Consider the following 23,425-nt stretch of genomic DNA (forward strand, 5'->3'; position numbering starts at 1 on the left):
TATAGACTAAGGATTAAGGGTGCTATCTTTATGTTACTGCGATATTTTGTTTTTAATTTCTTGTAAACTTGTTTGATTCTGCAATATTTGTCCTAAAACCATCTTAGTGCTGCCCTCTTTGGGTTGAATTGTGGTTACTGCAGTTGAATTTTCCTATTGGTTCAAATGTTACAGCTTGGTAAAGGCTTATGTCTCAGCCCCTCATTCGGGTATAAAACCATCTCTCTCAGACACATGCCCCCGTAGCGAGTCAGGAGTTGAAATTGTTCTGCTGCTTGTTCTTTTTTGATTGTACGTTTTCCTAACTAACTTGGCAACGCCGGCTTCAGGCATTGCTCAGGTAGCGCCTCAAGCCAGCATCTCAAACTGATAAGGTTCAGGCCTGCTGGACTGGACTGTAAGTTTTTCTTAGCCTCTGATGATGATAGGGGTGAAAAAATCCTTCACCTCCAAAGATCTTTCTATGGCGAAACTACCTGCATGGCTCTGCTCACTACATGTTTCAGTATGTGAAATTAAGCTGGCTGCCACTTTTCCTCATCCTCCTGACCACACTTCCGCTTAACCCCCTCCGCTCATCCCCACACTTGGAACTGCCCACTTTGGTGGCATTTTTCAAGATTTGTCTGGGGGCGGAGTTTGTTTTTTGCATGGGGTTCAGTACCGCTTTAGGTCTGCCAGGGGTACAAAGGATTTCAGGATTACCTGTACATACATGCATAAATATACATACAAACAAATATTCTTTCTTATTTAGACTTCAAAGTCCTTGGTGTATTTTAACGTTGGGTTGATTAATGGGCCGATATCCCGATCATTTTAGCCATACAGCTTAGCTCCTTCTTTAGTTGTCCTCCATTAGTCCAGTTGAGCTTGCTATGAACACTCCAAATCTCCTGTTGATGTATAAATTTGAGCACAGGATCCATGTGTGTTTCACTGAGTAATAGGCTTTTTTGTATCCATTGCAGAAGGTGCGAAGGTTTGAGTGATTGCTTTCTAAACTAGCAGCTGGTGCTTGGCTCCTCTGGTGTTACTGATGTCCAACAGGAGCTTTCATGTAGTGCATAGGGATGCTATTGGTCAGTTTAATGGGGTTGCCCCATTAGTGGGATTTCATGGGTTTTTGTGAACCCATAAAATCCCACTAAAGTAGATTAAAGTTTGTTTTAAAAAATATTAAAAGGTTCAATGGCTAAGAATATTTCTACAAATGCAGTGTATCATTTGTGATAAAGTAACGGTTCAGAACTGCGTAAAATCAACAAGAAAATGTTTGTTTCAACATTTGGTTGCTGGTGGGGTCTGCGCTCTCATACACAGAACATCAAATTGCCCTCAGAGCGCTTGTTGCTCCAGTGAGAGCTGGTTTCAGATTGATGTCGGTGCTTTTCTTCCTTGTTCTGGACTTTCTCAGTCATAGCCAGGTATTTTTAGCTGTGACAAAATACCCCTACTCCCTCTCTTCCTGTCTCTGTCATTCAGGACCTCCCTCTCTCCCTCTCTTTTCTTGCCCCCATCCCTTTCTCCCTGGGCTTCCAGGGCCAGGGCTAGCTGCCATAGTCATTGAGTGCTCAGGTTTCACAGTTTGAGCTGCAGGCTGACAAACATGGCAGTGGAGGAAGCAGCAGAATACTTGGCAGAAGTAAGTCCTCACTATACTGTACTTTACTGTAAAGTCATTGACTGTAATCATGCTGTCTCTCCTGCTGCTTTGCTGCAGTGTTAACATTTGTGAAGAATATATAGGGGTTGGATTCAGTGATGTTGTGAAGATTATTGGTTTAGAGATGGGACATTACTGGTTGATGTTATAGGCTGAGTTGATGGGACAGGTCACAATCATAACTTTACTGCACCACTCTGCTGAAGTGTGTGGCTGCGTGCATGTGGACATGTGAGCATGTGAGTGTCTCAGTGTAACCCTTTACTGTGATTATACATATATAAATGGCTGCTGCTTATGTGCGACAGCATCTGTACATTCAGAGTTCTGCAGATACTGTTTCATGTTGCATGCTGATATAGATGGAGGCATCTGACCTTGGACAGTGGAAGAAACTAGTGTGTCTGTGGGAATGGAGGAGAAAAAGCTCAAATAGGAGAAGTGAGAATAAATTAGGAGACAAGGTGAATGTTGATGTTTGATTGATAATTGCCGCATTAACCAAAAGGACAAAAGCCAGCCATTACAGTGTGAAACAGTCACAGTGATATGCGATATGCACTATGCAGTATAAGCCTTCTTAAAGAGATAGTTCAGTTTTTCTGATCTGAGGTTATGTGGATTAGTTATAAACAGTCTGTATCCTATCTAACCCAGAGGAATTCTCATGGAGGAGTCGTGTTCACAGTTATAACAGAGCTTGTTCAAAAGGAAAATTAAAGGACACCATGCCGACCCTGTCCCTGCTAAAGAAAATGATCCCCACGTCATTATATTGCCACCACCTTGTTCAAGGCGATATGCAATGTTTTCTGTCATATAAAGTGTTTGCATGTAGGACCAAAGGTTCTGTTTTGGTCTAATCTGATAAAAGTACCTTGTTTAACAAGTTTGCTGTGTCCCCTACATGGTTTCTGTAAAACTGCAAGCAGTTTATTCCAGTGATGTTCTTCTTCTTTTCACCTCCCCAGATTTGTTGAGTACATTCCTAATAGTTGCCCTGTTGGCAGAATCCCCCCACAGAATCTCTGCTGCTTATCCACAGTTACCATAGGTTAATGCTTTTCTTCTCCCGTCTTTTACTTTAGGTTGGCAGCAAGTTTTTGTCAGCTTTGCTGTTTTGCTCCACTTTATCTATCTACAGAAAATTCATTGAACAGTGCTCTGTTCAATGTTCAAAATTATTTATATTTTAACCCTGCTTTTAACCTCTCCACAACTTTCTACCTGACTGGTCTGCCGTGTTCCTTGGTCTTCGTGCTGCGCTTGTTCATTAATGTTTTCTAATAAACCTCTGAGGCCTTAACAGAACAGTTACATTCAAAATATATTGATATTAAATTACACAGATTATCAGATTAAAGGTTGCTGAGTTCATATGCTCACAATACCTTTCAAATTTTTATTTTTGAAAAAGTTTGAAAACCATGTATCTTTTTCCCTCAACTTACAATTTGTGTCATCTATCTTTTAAAATATCACATAAATTTTAAAACAAATTACTAAATAGATCCCATTTATAAAGTTTTGCAGCATTTTTACTGGGCAGGTTGACAATTTCTATACAGATTTACTAATTAGGTCTCCTCTGAAATCAATAGTTTGCACTGACTTTTATTTAGGGTTATGAATTGAAAACCATGTTTAATTTTTACTTCTACTAAACAGTTATGCAATACTTTGCTGTGGTCTGGCACATATAATCCCATTGATTTATGTTGAAGTTTGTTGTTGTACCACAACCAAATTTTAAAAAGTTTGCAAGGCATTCTTAAGAACCTCTGGTTTTATTTTTAAGATACTGACTGCACAGCTATATTTCCAATCACCTATTATTATTAAAAGCAATTTCTTCTCCTACATGTGTTTTTTTACGTAACCTCTTGTTACATAACGTGAGGCAAATCATGCCTCCTGGTTGCACATTATTTAATAATGCCAGCTGAAGATGGTCACTTCTGTCAATGTTTTGTGATTTATGCTGCAGATCTTCTCTACGTTTTCACATTTTGTCACCTCTATCTCGACCAGGTTTGTTATTAACCCTATCTCTTTTATTGCCATATTCTTTCTACTTCTGTATCTGATAGCTACCACATTATGTACAGTACCGTAGTGTGATGAACGACATAGCAATAGTTTGACACAAACCTACAGTACAGACCAAAAGTTTGGACACACCTTCTCATTCAAAGAGTTTGCTTTATTTTCATGACTATGAATATTGTAACTTCACACTGAAGGCATCAAAACTATGAATTAACACATGAGGAATTAAATACTGAACAATAAAGTGTGAAACAACTGAAAATATGTCTTATATTCTAGGTTCTTCAAAGTAGCCACCTTTTGCTTTGATTCCTGCTTCACACACTCTTGGCATTCTGTTGATGAGCTTCAAGAGGTAGTCACCTGAAATGGTTTTCACTTCACAGGTGTGCCCTGTCAGGTTTAATAAGTGGGATTTCAAGCCTTATAAATGGGGTTGGGACCATCAGTTGTGTTGTGGAGGAGGTGGATACAGTATACAGCTGATAGTCCTACGGAATAGACTGTTAGAATTTGTATTATGGCAAGAAAAAAGCAGCTAAGTAAAGAAAAACGAGTGACCATCATTACTTTAAGAAATGAAGGTCACTCAGTCCGAACAATTGGGAAAACTTTGAAAGTGTCCCCAAGTGCAGTCACAAAAACCACCAAGGGCTACAAAGTAACTGGCTCACATGAGGACCGCCCCAGGAAAGGAAGACCAAGAGTCACCTCTGCTGCGGACGATAAGTTCATCCGAGTCACCAGCCTCAGAAATCGCAGGTTAACAGCAGCTCAGATTAGAGAACAGGTCAATGCCACACAGAGTTCTAGCAGCAGACACATCTCTAGAACAACTGTTAAGAGGAGACTGTGTGAATCAGGCCTTCATGGTAAAATAGCTGCTAGGAAACCACTGCTGAGGACAGGCAACAAGCAGAAGAGACTTGTTTGGGCTAAAGAACACAAGGAATGGACATTAGACCAGTGGAAATCTGTGCTTTTGTCTGATGAGGCCAGGTTTGAGATCTTTGGTTCCAACCACCGTGTCTTTGTGCGGCGCAGAAGAGGTGAACGGATGGACTCTACATGCCTGGTTCCCACCGTGAAGCATAGAGGAGGAGGTGTGATGGTGTGGGGGTGCTTTGCTGGTGACACTGTTGGGGATTTATTCAAAATTGAAGGCATACTGAACCAGCATGGCTACCACAGCAGCTTGCAGCGGCATGCTATTCCATCTGGTTTGCATTTAGTTGGACCATCATTTATTTTTCAACAGAATGACCCCAAACACACCTCCAGGCTGTGTAAGGGCTATTTGACCAAGGAGGAAAGTGATGGGGTGCTGCGCCAGATGACCTGGCCTCCACAGTCACCGGATCTGAACCCAATCGAGATGGTTTGGGGTGAGCTGAACCGCAGAGTGAAGGGAAAAGGGCCAACAAGTGCTAAGCATCTCTAGGAACTCCTTCAAGATTGTTGGAAAACCATTGCAGGTGACTACCTCTTGAAGCTCATCAACAGAATGCCAAGAGTGTGCGGAGCAGTAATCTAAGCAAAAGGTGACTACTTTGAAGAACCTAGAATATAAGACATATTTTCAGTTGTTTTACACTTTTTTGTTCAGTATATAATTCCACATGTGTTAATTCATAGTTTTGATGCCTTCAGTGTGAAGCTACAATATTCATAGTCATGAAAATAAAGAAAACCCTTTGAATGAGAAGGTGTGTCCAAACTCTTGGTCTGTATTGTATGTGACACATAGAAGCACAGATGAAATCAGTCAGTTTCATGGCAGGAATTACAAATATGGAGGTTAATTTAAATAGAAAGGCACGTTTGGGCTAATACCTTTGTTGACTTGATGACTGAGATTAATATGTAAAAATTTACATAAATGCTGTCATATAAACTGTCATCTAAACAATTACTGGTTTACTCATATCATGAGTATTTTTATACACTGAAGAATGTGATTTTCTTCCTGCAAATGCATCAAATCAAAGACATTCCTTGCCCTCACATTTGGGTTGAGTTGTGTTTTCAAAACTTACTGTTCCAGTCAGATGTTTGCAAACACTCATACTCAACAGACACTCACCAGAGACAACAAACCTGTAAATGAACACACATGGAATGATGTTATGTTATGTATTATTATTAGTAAACATAAAAATAAAATAACTCTAAACATTTTTATATTTTTGGTTTTATAAAAAATAGCCACCCTTTGCTTTGATCACTGCTTTGATCTCTTGGCATTCTTTACATGAGCTTTATGAGGTGGCCCCAAAAATGGTTTTCCAAAGAGTCTTGAAAGAACTTCCCAGATGTTCATCGAGAGACGGCCAAGGTTAATATTTAAGTCATTACAGCAAAGGGCGGCTACTTTAAGTATCCTAAAATATAACATATTTAAATTTATATTACAATTTTTGGTTTGCTACATAATCGCATATGTGTTCTTTCACTGTTTTGATGCCTTCATTGAGAATCTACGTACAATGTAAATATTCATAAACATAAAGAAAACCAATAAATGAGAAAGGCGTTCGAAAACGTTTGACCGGTAGTGTACCTTCATGTCCTTTTTCACTCCATCCATAAATGTCCTGTTTGGTCTTCCTCAAGGCCTCTTGCCTGGCAGTTTCCCCAAAAAATGCTGTAAACAAAGAATGCTTTCAAAAATGGAAGTATTAATCATTTATTTTCATCAATCAACAAAATGCAGTGAAAGAACAAAAGAGAAATCTAAATCAAATAAATTTTTGGTGTGACCACCCTTTGCCTTCAAAACAGCATCAATTCTTCTAGTTACACTTGCACACAGTTTTTGAAGGAACTCGGCTGATAAGTTGTTCCAAACATCTTGGAGAACTAACCACAGATCTTCTGTGGATGTAGGCTTTCTCAAATCCTTCTGTCTCTTCATGTAATCCCAAACACATTTGATCAGAGCTCTGTGGAGGCCATACCATCACTTCCAGTAAGTCTTGTTCTTCTTACACTGAAGATAGTTCTTAATAACTTTGGCTGTATGTTTGAGTTCACTCACTTAGCATTTTGTAAATTGATAAAAATAAGCAATTATTTATATTTCAAAGCATTCTTTGTTAACAGCATTTTTCACACCTGCCTAAATGTTTTACACAGTACTGTATGGTTATCACCCACTAATATTTAGTTAGATGTCCTTCAGCAACTTTTTGGGGCCCCCCAACAAACTTCTGGCGTATTTCTAGCTGAATATTTGACTACTTTTCTGACTGTTAAGTATAGGCTATAAATTTAAAGTAGGGTTGATTTCAGAGCCAATCCAGACTGTGACCAAGTTTCAACCATTTGAACCAAACTGTCTCCATCAGATGAAAGGAAATTGTGTCAAGAAGAGTGTTCAAACGTCCAGCCAAAGTTAAGCCAGAAGCTTGTGGATGGCTACAAAAACTTTGTGGTTTCTCTGCGAAGCATGAAGAGACATTTAGCCAAATTTTTATGGGAGTGTATGTATATATTTGAGCTTGCACATATAATTTTAACCCTTTGTGTTGCCAATAGTTGTTTACAAAAATCACTGAAAATGTATGTTTCGCAATCAATCTCTATTTCAATTTATTATTAAAAGCCCAGTATTATTTTGGTATTCAAGTGAGTGTAAACCTTCTCTAACATTCTGACGCAAACTTGTAGAAATCTACTTTTCAGTTAAAATCTTCAGCCTGCAAAGCATGATTTTTACTCTTACACCAAAGGTGAAATGTGTGTCAGTCCAGTTTACACAACAAGGAAATATGTATGGCTTTTTCAATGTAAGGAGTAGTTTTTGTTTTGAAGGCGAATGTGTGAATTGAATTTCTGATAATACTCTAAATTATTCGCTGCCAAGTCACATCTGCTTTGAAAAGGTTTGACAGTCTGCCCCATAACCTCTAAGGGTTTCAGGAATTCCACCATATCACCATACCAAGAGATTCTGCTTTCATCTAACAGTGGCGGAAAGAAGTATCTGTAAACTTTGTGAACCTATTACAGCAGAAACATGCTTGGGTGTTGCTCACATGTTGCCTGGTGTTGGGATTATGAATCTGAGAATATAATTTAATATTAATATTTTAATATTTTATCAAATAATATTTTGGTCTGTTAAGGGTTGTCCTGTGAATTCCAGCCCAGTAAGGCGATGATATTAGGACAAAATAGAAAGGTGTGAGACGAGCTCTGACATTATTGAACAGCATAAACTCTGCACACACAAGGAATGAATTCACACAATTTCTTAAAATACAAGAATTTATTAACAAAAATAAGTCAACTCAAAGTTAAACATATTTCAATCAACAAACTCTTTACTCTGCTAAAACAATCCAACTAAACTACCAAGCAGAATTAAAGAATAACGAAGACTAATGGGCTATGTACAATATAAACAAGTTGATTAAAGATGATTAAAATCATGACCAAAAGAGTGATGCAACATTACCATGCAATGTTATTTATGTTTGAGAACCAAAAATTATCTTGAAGAATCTGGAAATGAAGTTAAGTTAGTCTTGGAACCAACTTGGGCAATAATAAGCAACATTTAGACAACCATTCACAATGCAAGATCAGATAAAATATTATTTTAATAAAATGTTTTAAATAATGATCTGCTGAATAAAACCAACCTTCTGGATGACCATTTCTCAACGGTGTCTAATTAGCTGCTTTTATTTATTGAAATAATATTTGAAGAAATATTATTAAGGGAGTATTTTGGAAACGAGCCAAATCTTTCTGGAGAAATGGGGCTTAATGGTGTTTACTTAGTTATCAAATTTAGTAAAATGATGTTTAGGGACTATTATTCACTAGCTTGAAAACTAACAACCTTTCTGTTAAATACTCTTTAGTAGCAAGCATGTGTTCTTACCGGTTAGCAGTTGAGCTAACAAAGAAGCTTATAGCTTAGCACCAGAATCAACACATACCTTTAAAATACCATCAATAAAAGGGTTAAAATGCATAAACGCGGACAGCACGTTATGATCAATATTCTGTTTAAAATCACCCTTCAAGTAAAGTTTGTCTTAACTTTAAAAACACACAAGCTCCTTGTGTCCACCAACCACACTGCACGTTAACACGGTGATGCGGTCTCTGCTGTCTTCCTTCCAGACTGGGAGACAGCGTCTCTGCAGGGGCTTCTCTGGAACACTGTTTGCTTCTGCAGGCCTCAGAGAGAAAGTCAGGCAATGCTTATACCTTAATTTCCCCTTTTTATGAATGAATACTGGATACACAAACAGTTTTTCACTTGTACTTAACTGGTGCATATGATCGCATGATCTTATGACACTCTTGGATCCAGTTGAAGAGTTTATGTCTTTTTGCCAGCAAAGAGATATCAGCGCGCTTTGTCCCCCTCCTATCTCGATGAACAGCGGTGTGGAAGAGATCGGACCATTGAAAAGGGGGTGCTTTTATTTGGCCAGTGATGTCACAGGAACTCCGCAGTCTCTCCGGGTACTCTGGCTTCCTCCAAAAACATGACTGTTAGGTTAATTGGTCTCTCTACATTGCCCTTAGGTGTGACTGAGTGTGTGCATGGTTGTGTGTGTCTGTGTTGCCCTGCGATGGATTGGTGATGTGTCCACGGTGTACTCTGCCTCCCACCCATAGACTGTTGGACTGACTGACTGACTTTCCTTCTTTAAGGTAAAAAAATGTGCTTCTGCAGTGTGCAGGTCCTTCTCAAAATATTAGCATATTGTGATAAAGTTCATTATTTTCCATAATGTAATGATGAAAATTTAACATTCATATATTTTAGATTCATTGCACACTAACTGAAATATTTTAGGTCTTTTATTGTCTTAATACGGATGATCTTGGCATACAGCTCATGAAAACCCAAAATTCCTATCTCACAAAATTAGCATATTTCATCCGACCAATAAAAGAAAAGTGTTTTTAATACAAAAAACGTCAACCTTCAAATAATCATGTACAGTTATGCACTCAATACTTGGTCGGGAATCCTTTAGCAGAAATTACTGCTTCAATGCGGCGTGGCATGGAGACAATCAGCCTGTGGCACTGATGAGGTCTTATGGAGGCCCAGGATGCTTCGATAGCGGCCTTTAGCTCATCCAGAGTGTTGGGTCTTGAGTCTCTCAACGTTCTCTTCACAATATCCCACAGATTCTCTATGGGGTTCAGGTCAGGAGAGTTGGCAGGCCAATTGAGCACAGTGATACCATGGTCAGTAAACCATTTACCAGTTGTTTTGGCACTGTGAGCAGGTGCCAGGTCGTGCTGAAAAATGAAATCTTCATCTCCATAAAGCTTTTCAGCAGATGGAAGCATGAAGTGCTCCAAAATCTCCTGATAGCTAGCTGCATTGACCCTGCTCTTGATAAAACACAGTGGACCAACACCAGCAGCTGACACGGCACCCCAGACCATCACTGACTGTGGGTACTTGACACTGGACTTCTGGCATTTTGGCATTTCTTTCTCCCCAGTCTTCCTCCAGACTCTGGCACCTTGATTTCCGAATGACATGCAGAATTTGCTTTCATCCGAAAAAAGTACTTTGGACCACTGAGCAACAGTCCAGTGCTGCTTCTCTGTAGCCCAGGTCAGGCGCTTCTGCCGCTGTTTCTGGTTCAAAATTGGCTTGACCTGGGGATTGCGGCACCTGTAGCCCATTTCCTGCACACACCTGTGCACGGTGGCTCTGGATGTTTCTACTCCAGACTCAGTCCACTGCTTCCGCAGGTCCCCCAAGGTCTGGAATCGGCCCTTCTCCACAATCTTCCTCAGGGTCCGGTCACCTCTTCTCGTTGTGCAGCGTTTTCTGCCACACTTTTTCCTTCCCACAGACTTCCCACTGAGGTGCCTTGATACAGCACTCTGGGAACAGCCTATTCGTTCAGAAATTTCTTTCTGTGTCTTACCCTCTTGCTTGAGGGTGTCAATAGTGGCCTTCTGGACAGCAGTCAGGTCGACAGTCTTACCCATGATTGGGGTTTTGAGTGATGAACCAGGCTGGGAGTTTTAAAGGCCTCAGGAATCTTTTGCAGGTGTTTAGAGTTAACTCGTTGATTCAGATGATTAGGTTCATAGCTCGTTTAGAGACCCTTTTAATGATATGCTAATTTTGTGAGATAGGAATTTTGGGTTTTCATGAGTTGTATGCCAAAATCATCCGTATTAAGACAATAAAAGACCTGAAATATTTCAGTTAGTGTGCAATGAATCTAAAATATATGAATGTTAAATTTTCATCATGACATTATGGAAAATAATGAACTTTATCAAAATATGCTAATATTTTGAGAAGGACCTGTATAGTGGTGCTTTTGTCGATATCCCTTAAGATGCACCAATTTGGCTTTCCTTGGCTGATTTTGGGATTTTGTATAAACATGATCAAGATTCATGCTGTGGGTATACTGGTCTGTGTTTAGTCTAATTAATAATTATTAAATTAAGCAATTCTTTAAATGGTTTATTTTTGTGTATTCTGGAGCTTTTGGCCATTCGATAGATATCTGGCATCAAAAATATTCCTTTTTTTAATGTAGATTTACAAACAAGTGTAAAGGCAAAACTAGGAGCAATAGGATCCCTACCTTAGCATCGGAATCACTCTGCCACCAATCCTGAGTGCTTTGTGTTCACTCTTTGTGGGGAACATAGATTTTACAATCTAGATTTTGGCTGTGCTCACACTAGCACATATTAAAGATATACTGATCTGAATTTTGTAGCTGTTTCCAATCTTCTGTTTTTGTGTTATGTGCAGCCATTAGTTATTTATATCAGTAGCAGGGGTGATGTAAAATTGGATTACCAGGACAGAAAGTGGATAAAAGTTCAAAATAAAAAAAACTAAGCTTCTTCATACGCTGTTCTGTCTTTCTGTTTATTACTTGACTGGATCTCAGAAGTGTCTCAAATAGCTGTAAAAATGCTGCTTCATTTTAAATATCTTTGTACATCTCAGCTTTGTCTGAATTCATTTTTATAAATTTCACTGACTGAAATAAAAGAACGTTTATGTTTCTCACCACAGTAACAACTGTCACACCTCTTCTAGATAGTGTGAGATGGTAGCACTTAGATATGAGTGCATTCACTGATCTTAAAAAGATTGGATTTTTAGCTTTTGGCAGGCCAGTCACCAGACAGAAGCAATGCTACAAATGGTATTTTAATTGTCACCTTGTCTAAAAATATCCGTAGCAGTCTAAAACAAGAGCTGGATAAGAGGTATGTAGAAAATGTGCACATTGACTCCATGGGTGTGGTTGACTGAAGCTCAGCTCAGCATTGCAGTCATGAAATCAGAGACACACACCCTGACTGTTGATATTGCCTCAAATTTTTCAACCTGGTTCTTAGTTTCAGTTTTTGTTTCTGCTTCCAATTCTTTACAGCGGTGCATAACACTATCCTCCTACTTTTGCCAACCATGAAATAATCACAAATCGCGTCACAAATATGTAGGCAAAGTGTATTTATTTCCCTGTTTGTGTGAGCTGGAAGCTGTGACAGAATAATTAAATTTCCTCTGCTGCTCACCTGATGTTGACTTTCAGTTAGAGAGAGTGCATCTAATAGAGGCCTGACAGAAAAAACAAAAGAAATGCTGGTAATAAAAGCACTACAATGTTGATTGTTCTTCAGCATTTTCAAAAGATTGTTGTAGTTTTTTAAATGATGGTAACCATGATTAATGTATCAGAGTTGACCTGAACATATGGGGAGGATTTGATCTGAAGGCAATAAACATGTTTATTATCATATCTCTATCATTGAAATGTGTTGGTTCGAACAAAACCTTCATCCAAGATGTAGTAAATTTCTCAGCTGTTTGCTTGCATGTTGGCTGGTTATTCTTGGCTTTTTGTAGTACTACTTAACCCAGCAGAGCTGTTAAAAACCATGTCTTCTTAAATGAATTTATTCTTCTAGCCAAAGAAATATCCCACATAAAACATTGATCCTGTGCTGGCGCCTATGCAGCCTCTCTGAGTTTACCACCTTGACGTTAACCTCCTTTCTATTTGATTTTCAACATACAAGCCTTTAGGGATTTATTGAAGGCATCTATTAATGTAGGGCTGATGCAAATGTTATGAGACATGCATCAGTGGGGTGATGTTTGCAGAATAATAACTGCTCCCGAAATTGTCCAGAATGCTTTGGTGTTTATCAGGTCTTAACAATGTGTAGTGGTTCTTTTCCATGCATCTATTTTAAGCTTATTGCTAAGATAATGAACCCTCCTCTTTTTGTTTTTCTTTTCTCCTGCAGACGGATGTGAACGCTTGTTATCTGCGTGCAGCTCGGGCGGGAAATCTTGAGAAAGCATTGGATTACCTAAAGAATGGAGTCGACATCAATATTTGCAATCAGGTAAGCATGTCGCACTGATAACTGCAAAAATAAAAAAAATTCAACTTTTCAAAACACCCTTCAAGACCAGAACTGCCCACAAAGGTTTTTAAGAAAACAGTGTGAAAGAAAATTCTGTTACAACTTTATGAAAAGCTGAAAAAAAAAATGATATACCAAGGAACACAGTAAAGACAGCCATTATCATTGGCAGATAATATGGCACAATAGTTACATTTCATAGAACCCTTCAAGAGACAAGAAGAAAACTGGTCAGGAAGGCTTTCGAGACAGCATCCTTAATAGACCTGCAGGCATGACTGGCAAGTACTGGCTGTGTTGTAGATGTGACAACAATCCCCAGAATTTTTCAAACAGACATTTAATAATAATCCAGGAACACCTATAAATATTTTGTTCTCTCTTAAAGGTTCACATATCATTTTCAAATCAAATTTTATTTATCTCTGGTAAAGAATGTGACTTAATTGTGCTCAAACAACAAAAAAATGTTTTCTTTTTGAGCTAAAGGAATAACCAGGTCACCCCTTTAGTGGGCCAAACTTTCCTCTGATTAATGTCAGAGACTGGTTGATGGCTAAAGGAATAACCAGGACTCCCCTTTAGTGGGCCAAACCTTCCTCTGACTAATGTCAGAGACTGGTTGATGGCTAAAGGAATAACCAGGACTCCCCTTTAGTGGGCCAAACCTTCCTCTGACTAATGTCAGAGACTGGTTGATGGCTAAAGGAATAACCAGGACTCCCCTTTGGCTGAAATAACAGTAAGAGGCTTCTTGTAGCCATCTACCAGTCTCTGACATTAGTCAGAGGAAGGTTTGGCCCACTGCACACTCTCAGCTGTAAAATGTTTGATGAGGTTCTTGCATCTTCAGTCTAAGTCACCATATAGTTTCTTACTGCGATGACGATCTGGGCTCTGACTCAGTCCAGGACTTTCCAATTCTTATTTATTAGACAGACCTTGGTGGATTTATGTTTTGGGTCATTGTCAAGTTGCAGGGCCCAGTTCTGCTTCAGCTTACATTTTTTGAGCTGGTCAGTGGATCCAGTAAAGCATCCCTGAACCATGAAACTTTTATTTTCATGCTTCCAAGTTGGTATGTTTTTTTTTTTTTCTTTTTCCTAGAATTCTGTGTTAATATTATGCCATGTAGGCAGTTGTTTTGATTGTCCTCCACTTGTTGGCTGTTTTCCACGGAGTAGCCAGTAAAAAAAAAAATTAGAATTCTTTAAACCCCAGACTAATAATCTGCTACGATCTTGTTTCTGAAGGCCTCAGGCAGCTCTTTTAATCTGACCATGAGATGACGTTTTCATCATCTACCTGGTTTGATATGTCTGTATGTGATTTTATCCGTTTTAGGTGGAAATAAATGTGGAGGTGTCCTAATTAAGCGTTCACCATAAAATGCTTTTTTTTTTAATTACATTTTACAAAAAGTTTTAAAGTTTTTTCTCTTCAGTTGTATATCTTTGGTTGTATTACTTGATTTAATTAATATTAAATATCCATATGTCAAAATATATGTGAAAAACATATAGGCTGTCATAGGGTATTCTAACTTTTGCAGATGACTATATACCTGGGCAGTGGAGTAGAGAGGCCAGACAGAAGCCCTTTTCTTACATATAAAAAACATCTCTGGCTAACTTTCGTGAAAGCTTGTTTGAAGTCTCACAAAAGCATGTCAAAAAATTTAGGTGGTTCAACAAAGTGCTAGCTTAAGGGTTTTCACAGTTATGCCATCATTTTTGTAGTTTCTGATTTTTATTTTTCCCTTAAAAGATTTCTGCTTGTTTTTCATTTGATGTTAATAGATGTTAGGTATAGGTCACATTAGGTATAGAAAAGATAAAGATTCTAAAGTGATTTATTGTGATCTTTTTTCATCATAGAAACCTTGCTGTTTAACATGGACGTGTAAACTGTGTGTCAGCTCTATCAAACCCTTTTTTGGTTTTGATTCTACACTTCCTTACTCCTATCTTGTCCTTTTTTTGTACAGAATGGTCTGAACGCTCTCCATCTGGCCTCGAAGGAAGGCCATGTCGAAGTGGTGGCTGAGCTCATCAAGCAGGGCGCCAATGTGGATGCAGCCACAAAGGTGTGTAGCACCCATCGGTAACATAAACTCAGACAGACAATAACTCACACAGGCGTTCCATATGTGCATGAATCCACACCCACAGTCTGCTAGATTTGCACCTCCTCAAAGTCACATTGCTTTAAACGGCAGCTGAGGAGATGAAAGTCTGTTTAACCCAACAGTGTAAATGCTATCATAGTTTTCAGCTCATTTAGGACATGATGCAATGACTTCTGCTTTTTTCACAATCAGCACTCGATTGTGAAGTTGAAAGAAAATGAGACCTGGTTTTATGTTTCTTTACAAGTACAGGAAGACAAATGGGTGCACAAAATTTTATTTCGGAATATCAGAACAAATGCACAATTCACTTCACATATCCGTTCAGTTTTTTACAACTTTGTTTTTTCTATCATATAAAACACCAATAAAATGCATTGTAGCTTATGGGTGTTCGAGGGGTTGTTCACGTAATACATTATGTAAGTTTATTTTTGTACAAGTGAACTGTAAGTTGGAAGAGAAGTAACATATTTATATAGGGTGTTATATAAGCCCAACAGGGCTACGTGGCCTAAATCTTGTTATAGATCTGCTATCAGTCTGATGTTGTCCCGTTTTTCCTTTTATCATCAAGCGATATCTTAGCTAATGTATATTATAGCAGAGGTCCCCAATCCTGGTCCCCAGACCCACTGCCCTGCATGTTTTATGTGTTTCCCTCCTGCCACTAGTCTGACTTGTGTATCGGTGATTAACAAGCTTCTGCAGCACTTGATTTAATGTTGAGGGGGTAATGCAGCTCTGATGATCAGGATTGAGAACACTGCATTATTGCTACAGTGTCTCATACACATTATTTTGTATGATACACAATATCAACATCAAATTCAGGCCTGTGTCTGTGCTGTTGTCCCTAGCTGCAGTAAGTAAGAGGGAGTTTTTTTCTGAGCACCAGTAGCAGCAGGAATGGCAGGATTGCAACAGCTGCTGCTTTCTATTGCTATCAGACATGAAACAGGTGCATCCATTTAAACATTTAGTGTGTGTGTGAGACACCATTTCAACACACATTTCAGTGTTTACATCTGATTGTTGCTGGTTTTTGTTTCTCTCACTATGCATACTTTTTAACACTGTTTGTGATTTCTTAATATATTTTGTAATTCACTGAGATTTTCCTTTTTTAGTGTTTTTTTGCTGAGAAAACTCTAAATATCAATACTCTAATTTAGTAATCAAATAATCGTTAACTGGAGTATACAGACTCTACAACATGCCATTTGCTCAAAGAACTACCCATTCAAGGCAGTAATTAGGCCAAAAATGTACAAAAATATATACATTTTGCAATTAAGATGAAAAACCTTATACTAAGTTGGATAAAAATGCACTTAGTATAAGTGCCAGACCTCCCCAAGTGGCATAGCTTTACCTTCACTGGGTTCAAACTCCTTAAAAATTCTCATATTTAGCACTTTTTGCCATGCAATTATTAATTGATTAACTATAAATAAATTAAAATAATTGTTAGTTGCAGCCCTACTCTGTATTAGGTTTGTTTTTTTCACATTAAACTTCGTAGGGTCGTAGTACCAAGCAATATTTTTCTGGCAAAGAACTGCACTCAATCCTGTTCCCTAGCAGAATATAGTTCATTTTAAATACTTTGAAATTAGTTTCAATGTAGTCAATATAACTTTGAATTATGTTTTCACTATTTTATTGGGTTTCTTGGCACAAATAAATTTAAAGTTCTCAAAGGATACCACATTATGTTTTATCTCTTTTTTTTAAAGTTAACTTTTAGTAGTAAAGGCCATTTGACCATGCTATTTTTTATTGTTTTAGCAAAGAGTTGTTAGTTACTGTACTAACACTATTGGGGCATTTCCACTGCAGGACACCTTTAAGGAACCATGGTAGTTTCCTGGGGTCGTTTTTCTACTCCTTACATTTCCACTGCAGGAACCAGAGCCAAATTAGTCAAAAGTGGGTGGAAATCTACCCTGAAAATGTTCCTGGTAGGGAGGAAGGACTTTTGCATGGATCTAAACTGAACTAAAGGTTGAGCTTCAAGGTGGTAACTTGCTAAACATTTCCTTGTTGAATATCCCCATCATTTCACTTTAGTCATCACCTAGTTTATCCTCCTCTGCTACTCGTTTTTGTTAACTTTAATTTCCACCATAAATGCTGTATTTGTGTTTGCAAACCCAAATGGTCAAAATATATGGATAAAATCTGCCAATCTTAGTGGAAATATTTAATTAAAAGAAGCACAGACTTCATCTTTCAGCATCTCCACGGAGAAGCAGAGAGACATTCTTTCATCAAAGCCTTTTTTCAAAGAGTTTAACCATAAAGTTATAATGTTCATGTTTATGTTCTGAGACACACATCAAATCAATCACCACTGTGGAGAATTGTTGATCCTTCACCGATTTCAGGTATAAATCAGAAGCAGAAGTGCTGAAGAAGCTGCTGCCGTGCATAATTACTCTTCCTACAAGACACATCTCGCAGACATTAATTATTAAAGATCTGTAGATTATTAAAATCTTCTGCTGAGTTAACAGTGATTTTAATTCAGTATCTGAGCTTAACCGCTATGAAATTGACATAAAGGATGTCTTTAGATACCTATCTGTAATAATGAATAAAGCTCAGTTTTTTTTCTGATTGGCACAGTTAATTCAAAATCCACTCTACCTGCACATTTTCAAAGTTGGGAGTGCCAGTCCCTAGCTTTTACACCTTAACCACTATGACACAATCTCAGAATAATACTGTATTATTCAGATTTCACTGTTTTTAATCACATTCTGGACTCTGCTGTTGTGGTTAGCGGGGGTCTGTGTTCAGGTCTGGAAAATGTTTTACCTCAGAATGGGTCTTGGTCTCATACATTCGGAAACCATTGGCATAAAGTTAAAAGGTTTTATGTAGCCTACTTTATGACAAAAATATTTTTACACATTTGAAGTCATCTTTGTTTCTTTGTTTGCTGCTTGTTCGTCCGAACAGAAAGGAAACACCGCCCTGCACATCGCCTCCCTTGCCGGGCAGACTGACGTGGTAAAGGAGCTTGTTACAAATGGTGCAAATGTTAATGCACAGTCTCAGGTACGACACACACTCATACACACATGCATAGTGCAAAGTATGGTGGAGTGTGTGCATGCATGCAGATAAATGTGTGTGCAAACAGTTGTACACCGAGCATCCATCTGTGCGTGTGCGCTGTGTCAGCAGGTTTGCAGCGCAGCCTGGCCTATATTCAATAGTCAACACAATTACACACACACACACAAACACACACACACAAACAGAGTGGACTCTGTGACGACAGCACCAATAATAATGTCAATGTCAAATCCTTGGCAGAAGCTGCTGAGAGTATTAAAATACAAGTTGTTATTGATATGCTCTAGTGTTTAAGGCTGCACTGAAACTCTGGTTAGGCTCTTCAACAATCAGGGATTTCATTTTTCAGGAGTCTATCTGTCAGTGACAAGGGCCTTTATTATAACATTTAGTAAACCATGAGGCATGAAAATGAATCAGAATCTATAAAGAGCAAGTATTTGTTTCCTAGTAAATCAAAACCCGGACATTTGCACAGATTCATCATTTCTATATCCCATAAAAACATGCAATAAAGCAAAAACAGTAAATCCAGGAAGCCATCTCAGTATGAGTGATGGTCTGACGGGATTGAGAACACAGAGCAGACACAGAAAAAAACACAGTGGTAAAGGTAACAATGTACTTTTATTGTTAATGAGACACTAAGAATAGAGTTAATGGCAGCAGTAGCTCCCTTGGTGACTCCATGTAGTAGAGAAACACAACAAAACAGAAATGTGCTGAGTAGGCCTACTATCTACTACGCCCCATTCCCACTGGCTCTTTTCAGGCCGCATGGCTCCACTCCTATTGGTTTCGCTCTACTTGACATGGTACCTGTTGTGTTTCCATTGATTCACTGAGAGCTGAAGCTATTGAAACCCCGCTTTAGCCTTTAGTGTAATGCACTGTGCTGCCATTAACGTTACTGTGTGACATTGACACATTAAAGTAATCTGCTTGAAACTATTAAAAAATATCAGCAAATAAATAAATAAATAAATAAATAGAAAATAAAAACATAAATAAACAAAACAAATAATGTTTGTATAAGTGTATATGCACAAATGTGTTGTATAAGTTTTTATCATGTATAAAGTAATCGACTGGGATACTTATCTGGAACACAGCCCTGCCAGAACTTATAGAATAAGACTAAACCCCAGACTAAGATTATTAGTCTGAGGTTTAAGCAAAGTAGAGTGGAGCCAGCCTAAATAGAGCCAGTGGAAAAGGGGCCTTAGGGGAGTGCTCCAGCATGTGTATGGGTAGGGTTTTATCTCATGTCCCAGGAGGAATCATCTCCTAAAACTCTGCGGGCCTCAGCCACAGTGCAGCCCTGAATGTGGATGGGCATTTTGGCGTCCACCAAGCAGAGGTATGCAATCAGGGCATCTTGGATCTGGCGCTTTTCGTACGTGGTAGGTCCCTGTGCCTCTGTCAACACGTTCTGGCTCTGATGCCTCCCTCTTCTTTCTGCCTCCCCTACTACTGTCCACACAGTGCCATCCTTTCCTATCTCCTCCTCCCTCTTAGGTGTGCGCTCGTCTTGTGATGAAGATGCTGTAAAGCGCAGAATAGATTGTTGTTACTAGGCTACTATACCTATCTTAACCTAAATTATTGATTATTTCTTTGTCCTTTATCAGTACCTTGATTTGTAGTTTCTCTCCTGCCAGTGAGCTGGATTGCTGGGTTTATAGCTGGGGAGTGGGCGTCTGGCTCCTCTTCCTGTCTCCGAACCTGTGCTAATTGTGGCACTGTTGCCTTATAAATAGTATAGAGATTCTTTATAATATAGTAATATAGTATAGAGATTCTTAGTAAATGTGTAAACTATAGCCTAAAATGAAAAAAATCCTTACATAGGCTCATCGTTTACTACCTTGACATAATGCGTCACCACCTCCTGCTGATGGGACGACTCGTCTTTTTTTAGCCGGGCGAGGCTCACTCTCTGACTCGCCGTCACTGGAACTGACTGCTGACCAACAGTCGTCACAATCCCTCTTGCCCTGAGATTCGCGCACAACAAAATTTTGAAACATTTTCAATGCATCTTAAGTAGAAAATCTCCTAGAAGCCATTTGTAGGATGCTAGCGATGTTTTGCAAAGACAACGTTCTAGAGCGGCGGTGTCTAGGCAACGCTTGCGCGTATACTCAGCCGGGGAAAAAAAAAATCACTGTAAATAAAAAGGCCGTCAAAATAGCAGCTGAGGTAGGTAGAAGTAGAAATACTTTTAGATCTTTTATTTACTTTGTTATTTTTCAAAAATAGAGACATAGGCATACACAAGACAGGTTTAGAAAATTTCAGGATGCCGGGAAGATAACAGTTTTAATAAACCAGAATAATGGCATGTCAGTCTTTCAAAACCATCAAATTGATGGCCCTGGGTGTTCTAGTGTTAATCAGACCACTTTAAAAGATTACAGAGAAGTCTGACTGCTTGTAAGCAACATATAAATAAAATAATGGTTTTAAACTTTTGAAATGTTTTGTAAATTTTATAAAGCAAAAATGATTGAAGTAGCAACAAAAGACTGGCTACTAAGCGCTGCTGTGGCGATGTGTTCTCCTTTTAAAGTGTCAAGAAGCAACCTCTCAAAACAAACATATACTCCACAGTAACCTCAGCAGCAGGTCAGGTTTTATCTCCTCTGCTATCAGGTGTGAGGTATGTGCGGGGGCGACAGTATGCACATCATGAGAGAACTACCGCAGCACTCTCTGCTTTAAAAACATCCAGCTTTTACTGATCTTGGGTGCGACGTGGGTGATCAACTTTAAAACATAGTGCTTTATGCAATGTATATACAAAGATCAGGCGAAAGGTGTTTCACCCTTTTTTAAATTAAAAATGAAACAATGCAACTGTCATGTAAGCATACATGCAGCCTGCATTATCACCTGGTGAGGCTCTTATGTTTCAGTGCATTAAAATCTGTCTTACAAAGCTGTTTTGTGGTTAAAGGTATTTAAATTTACAAATCCCTTATCATTCAATGAATGGAACATGACATGACCATAAAGTAAGTAAATTTTAACTTAGTTTATGAATCTAGTGCCAAATTACTATAAATATAATCTAAAGGGGCAAACATATCAAGTTCATATTCCAAATAGAGGACCCAGTGTGGTCCAGGTTCAAATCAAATAACTCTTATTTATTCTGAGACAATCCAATCCAAACGTCAGATTCAGATCAAATCATATACAGGTCATGCCAATTTGATTTTATTACTAGGTAGCCAAACTCCGTTGATAGTGGAAAGCTATTTAGTAAATAGTTCTAAGGGTGTACAAGCATTGAGTCGTTGACTTTGCAGTAATTCCTCATCCTGCAGGCAGTGACAGTAGAGAGGAATGACCCACTTTTAGCAGCTGAAACTGAGCCTGGTTCTGCTGAACCAGGTTCAGTTTGAGCAGCAGTTTGCTGGGACAGGTTGAAGATAGAGAGGAAGGGGAAGACAAAAAAAAAAAAAAACACAGGTAAATAAGTACTTTTTTGGTAACAAAACAAAAACAGAGATCACAGAGTTGATGGCAGTAATACCTCAATTAATGGCTTTAATCAAGAAAGAGACACAGCTAAGCACATGCACTGAGCTAGGAGCACTATCTAAAAGAAAGAAAACCTTTGAGAACACAGAGTTAAGCGCAATAAATACATTAGTCAATGGCTTCAATCAGGAAAGATATACATCTAAGCAGAAAAGCAGTGAACCAGGGGTACTTTTTATGGGAAAGAAAACAAAGCAAAGTGAATGGCAGCACTTGCTCTGTTAGCAGCTTCGATCGAGGAAGAGACACAGCTGAGCACGAATGTGTTGAACCAGTGATACTTTCCATGAAAAGAAAGATAAAGAGAAGAGAAGGAAAAATTTGTGGCAGCATAACTTTGTCAGTGACTCCCTCTTGAAAAGAGACAGCAAAGCACAGATGTGTTAAACCAGGGGTACCTTTGGATGGGAAGAAAACAAAGTCCACTAAATTACAAGCTTTTGACCTAGTCATACATCTATGCACCATTTTAAAACACTGGATTGTGTTGTGTTTAGTAGTATATTTAATATTCAGATGCTAATTTTGAATATGTGAATCAAGCATGTTTATATTGAGACTGTTTGTATCTGATGTCAATGTATCTTTAAAACATGGGCTCTTTTGTGTTTTTGTTTACAGAATGGCTTTACTCCACTGTATATGGCAGCGCAGGAGAATCACTTGGAGGTTGTGCACTTCTTACTCGACAATGGCTCCAGTCAGAGCATCGCCACGGAGGTAATAAAAACAAAATAACATACAAGAGCACTCATATTACTCATAAGCATGTTTCAGTGCACACCTATGGATCCTTACCCATCTAACTACTACACATTGTCCCAGCCCTTATTTAACCTGCCTGTAATTAGACTTAAACATTGTGGCCAGAAGTCTCTCTTTGGTGGCAAATGGATGCCGTTCACTGGTAACTCATTAAGGGGGTTTTGAAGGTAGAGTAAGGAGAGAAAAAAAAGAGTGAGTTCAGTGTGATGATGGTGTTTGATCAGACCTTGGCTTGCTTCTGCTGCCTGCACAGGGACAAATCAGTGACATCATGAGGCTGTGACATAAGCAAACGAAACCCTATGAGTGATCCATCTGCAGTATTACAAAAAGCTGGCAACTTTGTATGACTAAGTATGACAAACACACTGTATGCTATTGGGACACAGATTATGTTTATTTACTTGCAACTGATAGCCTACAATTAGTAGTAGGTCGGAATATTCTCCTTACTAGAAACAAAAGATGGTTTCACCCAAATGGCCTGCTCTGGGCCATTTGGGTGGGCCGTAGCAGGTTGGTGCGGGATGTGTTTTGTTGCCCCTGGTCGTGGCTGCAGTCCGGTGCCGGGCATCGGGTACTGGGCGCTCTGTTGGCTCTGCCCCGTGGGTTCAGGGTTTGTTGGGCATGTTGGTCATGTGCCCTCCTTTGTGGGGTGTATTCTGGTTGCACTGGGCCGGCTAGTCTGCTGTTTTTTTTTTTTGGAGTGGGGCTGCACTATTGGTCGTCACTGTGCACACTTCCGGCTGGCTCCTTTTTGTTGGGGTTGGTGG

The 23,425-nt window shown here is 38.9% G+C and overlaps 1 protein-coding gene across 39 annotated transcripts in view; it reads left to right on the top strand.

Moving 5' to 3' along the window:
* LOC124874916 (ankyrin-3-like) overlaps nt 1-23,425 on the top strand; it is a 223,918-nt gene that overhangs the window by 91,908 nt on the left and 108,585 nt on the right. For 38 of the 39 annotated variants that reach the window (XM_047376558.1, XM_047376581.1, XM_047376582.1 and 35 more), the window contains exons 2-5: nt 13,001-13,102; nt 15,111-15,209; nt 18,219-18,317; nt 22,509-22,607. In XM_047376558.1, the coding sequence (XP_047232514.1) occupies nt 13,001-13,102; nt 15,111-15,209; nt 18,219-18,317; nt 22,509-22,607 (399 nt within the window). Of the gene's footprint in view, nt 1-1,591; nt 1,646-13,000; nt 13,103-15,110; nt 15,210-18,218; nt 18,318-22,508; nt 22,608-23,425 lie in introns of those variants that run through there. The other variant, XM_047376559.1, reaches the window with a different exon arrangement.

This window comes from Girardinichthys multiradiatus, chromosome 10, assembly GCF_021462225.1.
Source record: "Girardinichthys multiradiatus isolate DD_20200921_A chromosome 10, DD_fGirMul_XY1, whole genome shotgun sequence".
Classification (NCBI taxonomy): domain Eukaryota; kingdom Metazoa; phylum Chordata; class Actinopteri; order Cyprinodontiformes; family Goodeidae; genus Girardinichthys; species Girardinichthys multiradiatus.